Here is a 12808-nt window from a genome sequence, read left to right as displayed (position 1 = left end):
TAACACTCCTGGCAGCCACAGGCTTTTCACAGCAGCAGAATGTATTTTTAACCAACAAAAATTATTAGGAACAGCTTCCTCGAACTGAACTAAATCCTCCTCATATTTTCCAACCATTTGTCTAATGGAATTTAATTGTTTCCATTTGGTTTCTGAAGCAATACAGAATTAGCCTATTCTCCCATTTCCTTTAAGAATTTGAAAACAATTATCATCTGTATTTCTGAATTATCTCCAGACTGAACTTCCCTAATTCTTTTTTATATTTCTTTTGAGAAGTATTTTCAAAGTTATCACCATCTCGTTACTGCCCCTGCAAAGACTGTAATACTTGGCCAAAGTCTGCTTAAAATGTGATACCTAGAAAGGAACACAATATTCCAACAGTGATTGATCTTACACTGGAGTCCGGGGGGATTATTCTTTTGATCTAGGCACATACTTCCATCAGCACATTCTTAAAAAGCCTTAGTTCTCGCCTCCCGTCCCCCTCCCCAGGTGTGCTGTACTATGAGCTGATATTGGAATTTGGCCAAATAAAACTGCCAACTCTTTTTTCCTGAATACTACTATCAAGTCAGGCTTCCCCTTCTTTTACCTGGGTAATGGAATGTGTCTAATTTCATTTTGAGCTTGTCTCCACATTGAAATATTTTTAAATATTATTATTTTTTTACTTTTGAGACAGAGTTTCACTTTGTTGCCCAGGCTGGAGTGAAGCGGCACAATGTCGGCTCACTGCAACCTCCACCTCCGGGGTTCAAATGATTCTTCTGCCTCAGCCTCCTGAGTAGCTGGGACTACAGGCATATGCCATAACACCCGGCTAATTTTTGTATTTTTTAGTAGAGACGGGGTTTCGCCATGTTGGCCAAGCTGGTTTTGAACTCCTGAACTCAGGTGATCCACCCACCTTGGCATCCCAAAGTGCTGGGATTACAGGCGTGACCCACCTCGTCTGGCCAAAATAATTTTAAATGTTAATAACATCATCATACTTAATAATTCCAGTCCTATTATCTGTACACTTGATATCTTTTTATGGGATTTTTTTTCATTTTTAGCCAAATGACTTGAAATTACCCCCAGTTTAACGTTAATCATTATGCAACTATCTCAGACTGTTTCAATAGCTAGGCATCCACTTGGATAACTACTATCCAGTCACATTCTCCATCTTAGCCACAAAGATATCAACAGCAATGCGTGTCTTGCTGGACTCAATGAACAAACGATTTCTAGCCAGTTTCTCTCATGACAAATGCTAGAGATATTTTATCATAGGAGTACAACTGAGGTGAGCCCCTGGGGTCTATGAAATATGCAGCTAGTACAGGTTCCAGCTCATGTGAGCAGAACAAGGGAGGCTATTTCCCGTTCACCCCTTCCCCTTGTACGTACATCGTGGACTAGATGTGTTGAACCTGTATTTTCTCAGGAAAGGGAACTACAAGGTGAATTCAACCAAATAAAAACTCAGGAATCACTCACGGTGTGGTGTGGGGGGGTGTGCATGGTTGTGTACATTATCTCCATTTTTCAAATTTTGTTTTGTTACAGACTTACAGCATTATTGTGTTTGTTGAAAAAGGCTATTTTGGTCTAATATTTACATCCTATAACTTTTACCTTTTGCCTTGATACAGCCGATACTAGATAACCACTCAGGTGGATCTGTTTCCAGTGGGAAATTTCTCTATTAAAGGTGACTCAGAAAATAAACTTTTTGGATGTTGACTGTTTTTCGAAGAACTGAGGGTATGTATGTCTTTCCTTTTCCTTTTTTTTAAATTTATTTATTTATTTTTTTTTATTTTAAGACAGGGTCTCTGTCATCCAGGCCGGAGTGCAGTGGCATGATTATGGCTCATGGCAGCCTTGATTTTCTTGGGCTCCAGCAGTCCTCCCACCTCAGCCTCCCAAGTAGCTGGGACTACAGGCATGTGCCACCATCCCAAGCTAATTTTTTTAGTTTTTGTAGAGACAGGGTCTCACTATGTTGCTCAGGCTGGTCTCAAACTCTTGAGCACAAAGGATCCTCCCGCCTCAACCTTCCAAAGTGTTAGGATTACAGGTGTGAGCCACCACATTCATTTCTTTGTTGCTTTTATTCTCACCACACATTTATAAGAGAAGGCATGTTCAATTTCAATGGGCTATCCAATTTCAGATGGGAGACATCTAACTGTAATGTGTTGATTTGAGGGAAGAAGCTGTGGTCACTGTATCTATTCAAATAAAACGGATTTTCTCTTTTAACATTCTTTGGGGGCTCAGTTAACTATGTTTAAACCCTATTTGAGGAATCAGTATTCATTATGGACTGAATGTTTGTGCCCCATCCCCTACATTGAAGCCGTAACAGCCAATGTGATGGGGTTAGGGGGTGGGGCCTTTGTTGGGGGTGACTGGGTTTAGATAAAGTCATGAGGATGGAACTCTCATGATGGGATTCCTGCTCTCGTAAAAAGAGACACTCTAGGGCTTGCTCCCTGCCACTGCTGCCTGCAGAAGTTTCTGAACCCTTTATGTTCCACATCTGCCTCCTCTTTCTTCCCATGGCTCTCTACAGAGCTATTTGTAACATGTCTACCTGACACTTTTGGGGATGTGGTCAGTAAAAGAGGAAGAGGGGCCTCACCACGAACCAAATTTACCAGCATGTGGATTGTGGGACTTCCCAGCTTCCAGAACTGTAAGAAATGTCTGCTTTTGAAGCCACCCAGTCTATGATATTTTGTTATAGCAGCCTGAAGTAAGATGGTATTTTAATGTAAATTTTAATGCAATTTCCTTGGCACATGGAAAGTTCCACCTGTGTATGATAGAAAATGAATAAATGGTAAACACACACTGGCCTAGCGGGGAGGCAGAATCTCCACAGACCTATAATTCATACATAAAGGCTAAAGGTAAAATGGTAAAGTAGAAAATTGAGTCACTGCCTACTACTTAAGGCATCTACAAGTACAATGATCATATCAGTAATTTTTCTTTGAAGAGCTATTTCCTCAATTTTGGTATCTTCCACAATGCAATTTTTCATCTGAAGAGCTACAGATATCCACCTCTCACCTTATTAGCTTTAGAAAGGCAAGACCTTGGCCTAAGTAGCTCAGGTGATAACTCAAGGCAATTTTTAGTTGTTTATCTAGGTAACATGCAACATTGATACTAGAGGGGGACAAAGTCTGTATCAGGTGGCATAACGTCAAGACATTTCTCTTCTTTGCAGCATCGTAAAACTAAACCTTTAGGATCATGCCTACTATCCATTAGCATAAGATGTTTAAGATTTTATCCTTCACAACACAACAATGCCTTAAAAAAAAAAAAAAAAGAACCCAAAAGAGGCCTAAATCCCCTGGATCAATTACCGGGAGAGACCTTATTACATGTGGCTCAGTCCATAAATCTAAAGTGTACATTTGTCCAATTACAATTTCCATAGTTATCCACCATTTCAAGCATGTCAGTGATATTCTCTGCTCTGATCTGGAAAAAAAGAACAACTAGACAGATGGCCACATTAAAAAAAAAAGTTAAGTCCTTTCTTTTGAATTATGCTAGAGAATTTTTAAAAAGTCCTTTCTTTTAAATTATGCTAGATAATTCTTTGAGTATTGATTTTTTTTGAGACTGGATCTCACTCTGTCGTCCAGGCTGGAGTGCAATGGCACGATCTCAGCTTGCTGCAACCTCTGCCTCCTGGGTTCAAGCTATTCTCCTGCCTCAGCCTCCCAAGTAACTGGGACTACAGGAACCCAACATCATGTCCAGCTTTTTGTATTTTTGTAGAGACAGGGTTTCACCATGTTGGCCATGCTGGTCTTGAACTCTGACCTCAGGTGATCCTCCTGCCTTGGCCTCCCAAAGTGCTGGGATTACAGGCGTGAGCCACTGTGCCCAGGCTGAGTTTTAATTTTGTGACTGCTCTTTGGTAGATTTTAAATATTAGAGGTAGGCCCTAAATAAAAAGAACACCATGGTGCTTTTGCTCTCATGCATTTCGGTTTTAATGTTAAAGTATGAAAGAAATATGAGTTCAAGGCTGGGCGCGGTGGCTCATGCTTGTAATCCCAGCACTTTGGGAGGCCGAGGCGGGCGGATCACGAGGTCAGGAGATCGAGACCAGGGTGAAACCCCGTCTCTACTAAAAATACAAAAAAAATTAGCTGGGCGTGGTGGCGGGCGCCTGTAGTCCCAGCTACTCAGAGAGGCTGAGGCAGGAGAATGGCGTGAACGCGGGAGGCGGAGCTTGCAGTGAGCCGAGATCGCGCCACTGTGCACTCCAGCCTGGGCGACAGAGCAAGACTCTGCCTCAAAAAAAAAAAAAAAAAAAAAGAAATATGAATTCATTTTCATGGATAATAATATAACTTTATTGTGTGCAGCCTTTCCACACCAATTTAGTTTTTCTATGAAATAAGATTTCAAATGGTAAAGTTACTGTTAAGGAGACACACTGGAAAAAGCTGAAGAGTTTTTTTGTCTCAAACTGGAAAACAGAAAAGTCTAGGGGGGAAAGATGTGAGAAAACTACTATAGGCTACAAAGACCACAAAAACAGTTTTGGGGATTAGAGGGGGGTGACATTGAGTGAGTGTGGGGAAGAGAAGGGCTGGGCAAATTATCTCAGAAGAGAGGGTGGTAGGATTTCAGGTGGATGTTTAAGGTATTTGCTTGGCAGATATACTCTAGGAATCTCCTAGCTCTTGCATTTCCTGCTGTCTGAAATTTTATTATGTAGTATAATAATTTTTTATTTAGCACAAAGTTCATTTGGACTAGAGAATCGGAAGGTGCTAATTTTGTCCCTGGCTAGCAAAGTCATACCAGAGGTATGCACTGGAAGACCTAGGCAGGGGACATTCAAAGTTTTTTTTTTTTTTTTTTTTAATTTTATTATCCTGTCTTGGCTTCCTTATTGAATAGATTTCTACAGGAAAAATACTGCGAGTTTACTGATCTGCTGCAGAATTGGAATTTAGACTCACAATAAAGAGAGTTAAAGATAGATCCAAAGGTTCACTTAAAATAAAAATCACCAGACGGAACAGGCTACTGAAGAGTCTCTTCCCCGTGGTTACATTTCATCACACACTTAAGGCTTTGGAGCAGCTGTCCTCAAATGCTTCTGTCCAAAACCCACTCCTCTTCTGGAGTTTCTGAACCCTTTATGTTCCACATCCACCTCCTCTCTCTTCCCATGGCTCTCTACAGAGCCATTTGTGACATGTCTACCTGACACTTTTGGGGATGTGGTAAGTAAAAGAGGCAAAGTCTCTAACACTTATTAGAAACATGAGAAGAGAAAAATGTGCTTCGACTTGCTTTAGTATTCTAATTGGCACACACGCCAAAAGACTAGCGATCTTGTATGCTGAGGTGGAAATGAGCCTCTAACACAAGCTACGAAATCCTCTAATACAAGATGCAAAAACTTATACATTAGACCAGTCTAGCTGAAACATAATTTTTTGATACTCTTTGACTGAATTTTAGACAGAAAAGACAAAACTCAAATGGAGGAACGTAATTTAAGTGTGGCAGAAAGTTGGGAATCATGCGGCCTGATATACAAAGATAAATGCATCACTGAGGCATATTCCCCTGGCCTTGAGGTATGCAGGCAAAGGAGAGGTCACACCTTCCTGGGAGACAAAGGATCAAAGTTGACACAGAGCTCCAAGAAAATATTTACCAGAAGAATGTGATGATTCATTTATCAGTCCAGAAATCCCAAGTAGAAAACTTCAAGATACAAGAAGGATCAAATTATATCATGTATATGATTCAATTTAAAAATTCTTAGCCCTCTTATATCATATTATCTAGATTATAATAGTAAAAAATCAAGTTACATTCATATGAAACTTTCATAAAAAGAAATCAAATCCAGTTTTATGAAATTTTATAGTACAAGTACTTTCTAGTGGGTCTTTTCTTAGGTCACAGTATTTATAATTCCATTTACATCTTTATAATTTTTAAAATCAGAAAACAAAAGGACGTCAATAGAAATCTAAATTTTCATTTGCAAAACTCCCTTCAGTTTCCAGGCCAGTAACACACGGTGATGTCGACTTGTCCTCCAGACATGGACGGCTACCAAAGATCCCCAGTTCACGAAGCATGCAGGCCTCTACTCATTAGGAACGCTTTTTGGTTTGGCTCACGTTTCAAGAAATTGTGGAGCATGTCCATGCCGTCCAGAGATCCCCCAGGTTTCAGGATTAGGTTTCTGTATTTCATTCCAACCTAATAAAATAAAACATCATACCTAATAATTCATGGTTCTAGCAATTTTCCAAATCTCTAGATGCAAAAGAGGAAAGGGTAGGGGTGAAGGAAAAAGGACTTTAGTCTTACTCTGTCTAGGTGTTTTCTCTTGCTCACAAACAGCTCTGTAGTATTTATTTATTTTGGTAGCTAAGAGATTTGGAGCTTAAAACTTCAGGTCTTCTACACTGTCCTTTATTATGGTCTTGTCTCCTTAGATTCTAAGCAGTGAGCTGACAACATGAACAAACAAACAAAATACAGCCAAATGGAATACACAACAGGTTCCTATTTGCTATGCTATCTCTTGTGATTTCAAAAGGGTTAGAAAGCAAGTGTTCAAGAAGGCCTGGGTACTCGGAAACAGTAGCATGGCTACTGTCAAATGGTTTCTGCTGCTTTTATGACGGGCTCATTCAAAACAACAACAGAACCCTCTTCCTTATCGATGAGAGAAGAAGGGCCGCACGTGCCCCGCAGGGTAGGGCAAGACATTTTTGTGGGTCCGATGCTGGGAATGAGGGCCTTTGGAAAGTTTTCTTTGGGGATGGAGGTCTGGAATTTTAAAACATCACAGTTCCTCTACTTTTATTTACACAAACACAGGAGCAGATAGAGCGAAAGAAAATAGTTGTTATTCAGTATCAGCATTGTTCAATATTTTCACTTCCCTTTCACTGTCCTTTTAAGGAAACAAGGCAAGACAATTCAGAAGCATAATTCCAAATATACACATAATAAACAATTCACAGAGTAACACTTAGATTTATATCCATTATATCACTTGATCAAAAAGACTTAGTACAAGAAGAGCTAGAGAATTTCCAGCTCTGTCGTATAACAAGATTTTGATTGGTACAACCATCAGAGGTAAATTTAGTCAAACTGTTAAGCAAAATAAAACATGGATGAAATCTACCAAGTTAGACACAAAATGATTTATGTCCTAGGGCCATAAGAATACAAACTTTTGGGGTTACCTTTTGGCTATAAATAGAAATCATCTGCAGCTTATTAATCATCCATAGGCTAACATGTAACTTCACAGTCTGGACTCTAATCAAGAGTAAATAACTAGTCAAAGTTACCTTCTCAGAAACTCTAGGGCTGCACCGTCCAACAGAAACATAATATGAAGCACATATGTAACTTTAAACTTTCTACTAACCACATTTTTTTAAAGAAACAAATAGGTAAAATTAATTTTACTATTTTAAACCACTATATCCACAATCGTATCATTTCAACATGTGTCAATATACACATTATGGAGACCTTTGTTGCTGTTGTTGTAAGTGCTCAAAATCCAACATGTTTTTTATACTTATGGTACATCTCAATTCAGTTCTTCAGTTGTACTTAGCCTCATTTCAAGCGCTCAACAGCCACACGTGGCTACCACACTGGACAGGTCTAGGGCCCAGGGCATAAAATAGTCTTTAGGAAGGCTTGTTACACAGTGTTCTAGTATGATATTAAAAAGGTACGCAGCAGTCTTGTTGCCTTATTTACAAGTTTTAAATCAATTTTCTTAAGAGAAGGCACTCAGTCACTGATACCGACCTTCCCAAAACTGATGACAAGGGCTTGAAGCTAGATTCAATCAGCTCCCTTCCCTTTCCGCCCCCACTCCTGCCCCTGCCCCTGCCCCTGCCTCTACCTTTCTTTTTTTTTTTTTTTTGAGACAGAGTCTCATTCTGTCACCCAGGCTGGAGTGCAGTGGCACAGTTTAGGCTTACTGCAACCTCTGCCTCCCAGGGTCAAGTGATTCTTATGCCTCAGCCTCCGAGTAACTGAGATTACAGAAGCACACCACCACACCCGGCTAATTTTTTATATTTTTAGTAAATATGGGGTTTTGCGATGTTGGCCAGGCTGGTCTCTAACTCTTGGCCTCAAGTGATCTGCCTGCCTCGGCCTCCCAAAGTGCTGGGATTACAGGTGTGAGCTACCGTGCCCAGCCTTCAATTAGCTTTCAGGAAAACAAACAAAAAAACATGTCATTTCTTGCCTGTTCTGCAGCAATTCATTACTACCACAGCAGCAATCTAGAATCTAAAATGTGAGTGATGGCTGTGTTTGTCATGGATTTTAATCAAGCTAAGAAGGAGCATATCGTGGCTCTTGAGCCCAGCCACAATTTACCTCCCTTCCCTTCCTTTCTTTCTCAAAATGCCGAAATTTGACTAGTGTTAAATTAGTGGGAGGAGCATGGAAAGACTGTGCTCTCTGGGTGGGGCAGTACAGGAAGAACGCAGACAATGTGAGTTAAATTTTTCTGCAGAATTACAAAAATATTTTAAACATTTTATTATGAAAAACTTAAAATATATACTAATAGTAGAGACAACAGTATAATGAGCTCCCACAAACCTATCATCCAGTCTCAATCATCAATATTTCATCTGCAGAAATTCTTCAAGCTTAAGATGTATGTATCATGTATCTTTCATTTATTAAAAAGACATACGCATTTGACAAGTATAGAAACATTAAGGAAAATTGAAATGAAAGTTTTAGAAAATCACTCCAAATGTGAACATCTGATAAAAGTATTTTCATTTTGTGCAGAGAAATGTAATTTTAGGTAGTAAAGAAAAGGAAGCATTTGAGGAGCTCCATGGTGTTGTAAAGAGACAGCTCATGAATGGTAAAATCATTTCAGAGCAGGGCACTGTTTCGTCTCACAATATGTGGCTCAGTACAGCTCAAATCTTCCTCTGCCTATGGCTCCAAACAAGTTGATTCAATTTCCTGAATTACAGAGCAATGGTCTTTTAATAGTTTCATTTCCTTTGCAATGAAGTTTTGAGAAGAGTTTAAGAGTCATTTTGGTAACAGGATCTTGCTTTTCTTAGGAAAAAAAACAGTTAAGTGAATTTTTGTGTTTCGGGGGGTACCAGGCTCTTTGTGTGAGAGAACGTGGTCTGGGAGACATATGCCACAGGTGGAGGGAGTCTTTGCCCTAAGTTGTTCTATTAATTCTTTGTTTATAAAGAAACTGTAACTGTGAGGAAATCAAGAAAAGAAGCTCTAAGACAACTGCTAAAATTTTTCGTATTAGAACCATCCTTCAGGAAGATCTGCATACAGTAAAAACTAGAGCTTTCCTATGAAGGAAAACCAGTGTCATTCACCTCTGTGGCTTTTTTAATCCTAGAAGATTAGCATGTATCTTTTGGCAACTATGCAAGTCTTCTCTAACAGTGACAATTTCGGAAGCAAGATCAGGAACTCTAGAGTCAGGCCCAGGTTTGAATCTTGGCTCAATCCTTAGCTATGTGACCTGGGGCCTTGATTTCCTCATCTGTCAAATGGGAATATGCCTACCTCACTCAGTTTTTGGGCAGTTGGAGGAGGCGATTTCAGTATTCTGTTCGCTCCCTAACATAATATCTGGCATATAGCGGTAATCAACAAACCTCTCCTCCTCCCATCTCCTTTCCTCCTCCCCTCTCCTCTCTTTCCTTTCACACTGCCCCAGCTCAATTACTTATATACAGTTCAGGGAAACAAATGCATTCCTGGTGTGGCATTTCCTCAAAATTAGTTCTGTCTCCTAATAAAGCTAAAGAAAGGCATAAGGAACTTCATTTCCACTATTAGTAAGAAATAGAATACATAATTCAGTAGAAGTATTAAGTGGGAGAGATAAGGCACTCAGGCACTCATTTTACCCAATAATATGCACCCTTTCAGGTAATATTTTAATAGCAATAATAATTACCTACATGAAGGATGTCCATAATCTATCGGCAATGAGAATATATAAATGGGAAATAGATTGGGTCTCCTGCTATCTTGGGCATCTCTGCAGCAGCACATGCAGGCTCTCACTAACTTTCCACCCCTCCTCCGTCCTTCCCAGCATGGATGACTCTGGGGAGTGCAGCCAGAGCTGTCTCCTTCCTACACTGAGCGACAGTCATCAGGGCAGAGAGCGACCAGCCAAGGACGGGTGATGACGATCAGGCACCTGACAAGCTCACCAGCCTGCTGTAAAGCTGGACTTTGAAACCTCTCCTTCCATAGTCCATAACTCCCTCCCAAGAGCACACCCTTTGTTTTCTGTGAGGGTGGGGAGATCCTGAATGGACAAAAATTAAAAAAAGAATTGCTTTGACAACAACAAAGGAGGGAGAGAACAAAACTGGTGCTGATAGAGAGATGGAGACAAGAATAGTAGTAGGAATTGTTGCCTGATTAGAAGGGGCCTTCTGGAAACCTTACTGATTTGTGAGGATAGAAGGGTAAACTTTTATTTATGGGGAGCGAGGAGATCCAAAGGAAAAAACACGCTGGGTAGGAGTATGTATGGGGGAGTAGAGAAGTGGAAGCGGATGGAGAAAACCATCAGTCAGGTCCAAAGAGGCACAAATATGTAAAACAGTAATTAAATTAAATAGTTGTGAAGCAGAGAAGGGAACCCAACGCTGAATAAAATAGTTCCTTTTACAAGAGTCTTATGATCTATCAGGGAAGATAAAGAAATAGAACACTAACCAGGCAGATTATTGGGGTGCTAAAAGCAAACAAAGAAGGGCTGTAAGAGCACAAAGGAAGATGAACTGCTTCCAGCTGGTTGGGATTCAAGATTTAGAAGGCCTGGCCTTGTAAATATTCAAGAAGTAGGTTGGAAATCAATTCGAATTCCTTCCTTTGTCCCTCAAGTCAGGCAAAACCTGAGGCTACTAGAAAAGGTTCAGTTATAGGAAAAATCAGCTGTTGGGTGGTACATCAGGAGAGCTGAGACAGAGAAGAGAATTAAAGCCATTTGTAAAAACCTTCTGGAGAGGAAATTTCATATTCTTTTTTAGCAACACATTACAGGAAGAATTGGGCCTAAGATGCTGTTTCAAGCACTGGGATCTTTAGCTTTATATTATAGATTCTCTATCAAGTGGTTCTTTGTCATGTTTAACCAAGACTCTTCATGTTTCTGTGGCTTTATTGTGTGTAAGATGTAGCTCCCTCCTTATGGCATTATAGACTGAAGTATGGTTACACTTAACTCTCTTGACTTTCTCAGTATTTCTTTCAGAAGTGATACTTGTTCGTATTTCTCCTCCTCTGATGGAAGAAACAAAGCTTAGCAATTTCTTCAAATGCAAAAGAGGAGGAAGATAATAGTAGCTTAACAATATAATTGCCTTTGAATTCACAATGTCTATTACCTCTTAGAAAATGTTCCCACAATGAAGTTGCCTTATAAAAAGAAATGGCCTTGGTTAAAATGCCCCCATTATTTCAACCTATGATTAGCTGCTGGATTCTGAATTCACATTTGGTGACCTTAAAGACCTTCGAGAGCTTCCTGGAAAAGCATTAATCCCAAGCAGTTCCATTCCGTAATTATTTAACAGAACAGTTAGAAAAGTGAAAAGTATGTCTGACAATGAGACAACTTCATGTTCACTGAGAAAAAAGTACTTTAGGTAATATATAACAAAGTAATCAAACAGTTAAGATGTGACGTCTATTTACTATGAAGAACAATATTTGAAAAACTACAGATAAAACCAGAGGTAGCAAAGTTTTAGGCTATTATAGGTAAGCAGCCAGTTATTATACTTTGATAGAGGCCCTCAAAACAGAATGAAAACTATACCCTAAAATATTCTACTGCTACTTTCTATAGTTCTGCTTGCCAAGATCTGAAATGGTCCCCAGAGCAGACCCTGGGGTTTGTAGGATGGCAGGAGGTTACAGAGAGAAGGAAGGCCTGGACACAGTCTTCTCTATTGCATAACCAATAACGTCAACAACATGTGGTTTCTCAGCTCCCAGCCTCTCTAGTGCCTGGGGACTAACAATAGAAGGCACTGATGCTTTGAAGGGCCATCCCGCTAGCTTCTCAAAATGACCCATACACACATTAGGGAGGGTGAGACAACAAAGGATATATTTTGATTGCTCTGAGTCCCATGACTTCAGATCAAATGAAGTATTCCTTTATACTATAAAAATTCATATTTTTATCCTGTCTATGTGTCTGATGCCACCACTCACTGACATGTGAAACTAGAGCAAATGCACAGAGTCTGGAACAACTCAAGGTAATGCCATCTTTCTCAGTGTTGGCTAATAACACTCTGTGGTTGTGGCACAAAATAAGTAATATATGGTGTACTGGTCTGAAGAAGTATTTTTTTGTTTCTTTTTTTTTTTTTAAGTTCAGGGGTATGAGTACAGGTTTGTTACATAGGTAAACTTGTGTCACGCGGGTTTGCTGTACAGATTATTTCATTATCCAGGTATTAAAGCTAGTACCAATTAGTTATTTTCCCTGATCCTCTCCTTCCTCCCATCCTTCACCTTCTCCAAAAGGCCCCAGTGTGTGCTGTTCTCCTCTACGTGTCCATGTGTTCGCATCACTTAGCTCCCACTTGTAAGTGAGAACATGAGGTATTTGGTTTTTGATTCCTGTGTTAGTTTGCTAAGGGTAATGGCCTCCAGCTCCACCCATGTCCCTACAAAGGACATGATCTTGTTCTTTTTTTTTTTTTTTTGAGATTAGTTTCACTCT

The 12808-nt window shown here is 39.8% G+C and overlaps 1 protein-coding gene across 3 annotated transcripts in view; it reads right to left on the bottom strand.

Moving 5' to 3' along the window:
• Positions 1 to 4358: 4358 nt before the first annotated feature.
• Positions 4359 to 12808, bottom strand: part of NLN (neurolysin) — a 105130-nt gene continuing 96680 nt past the window's right edge. For all 3 annotated transcript variants that reach the window (XM_003265992.4, XM_030798207.1, XM_030798208.1), the window contains one exon: positions 4359 to 6261. In XM_003265992.4, the coding sequence (XP_003266040.1) occupies positions 6127 to 6261 (135 nt within the window). In that variant the 3' untranslated portion in view covers positions 4359 to 6126. The remainder of the gene's footprint in view (positions 6262 to 12808) is intronic.

The sequence above is a fragment of the Nomascus leucogenys genome, chromosome 18 (genome assembly GCF_006542625.1).
Source record: "Nomascus leucogenys isolate Asia chromosome 18, Asia_NLE_v1, whole genome shotgun sequence".
Lineage (NCBI taxonomy): Eukaryota > Metazoa > Chordata > Mammalia > Primates > Hylobatidae > Nomascus > Nomascus leucogenys.
Note: the sequence above shows the minus strand (reverse complement) of the source record. Positions and strands in the feature narration are given on the sequence as shown.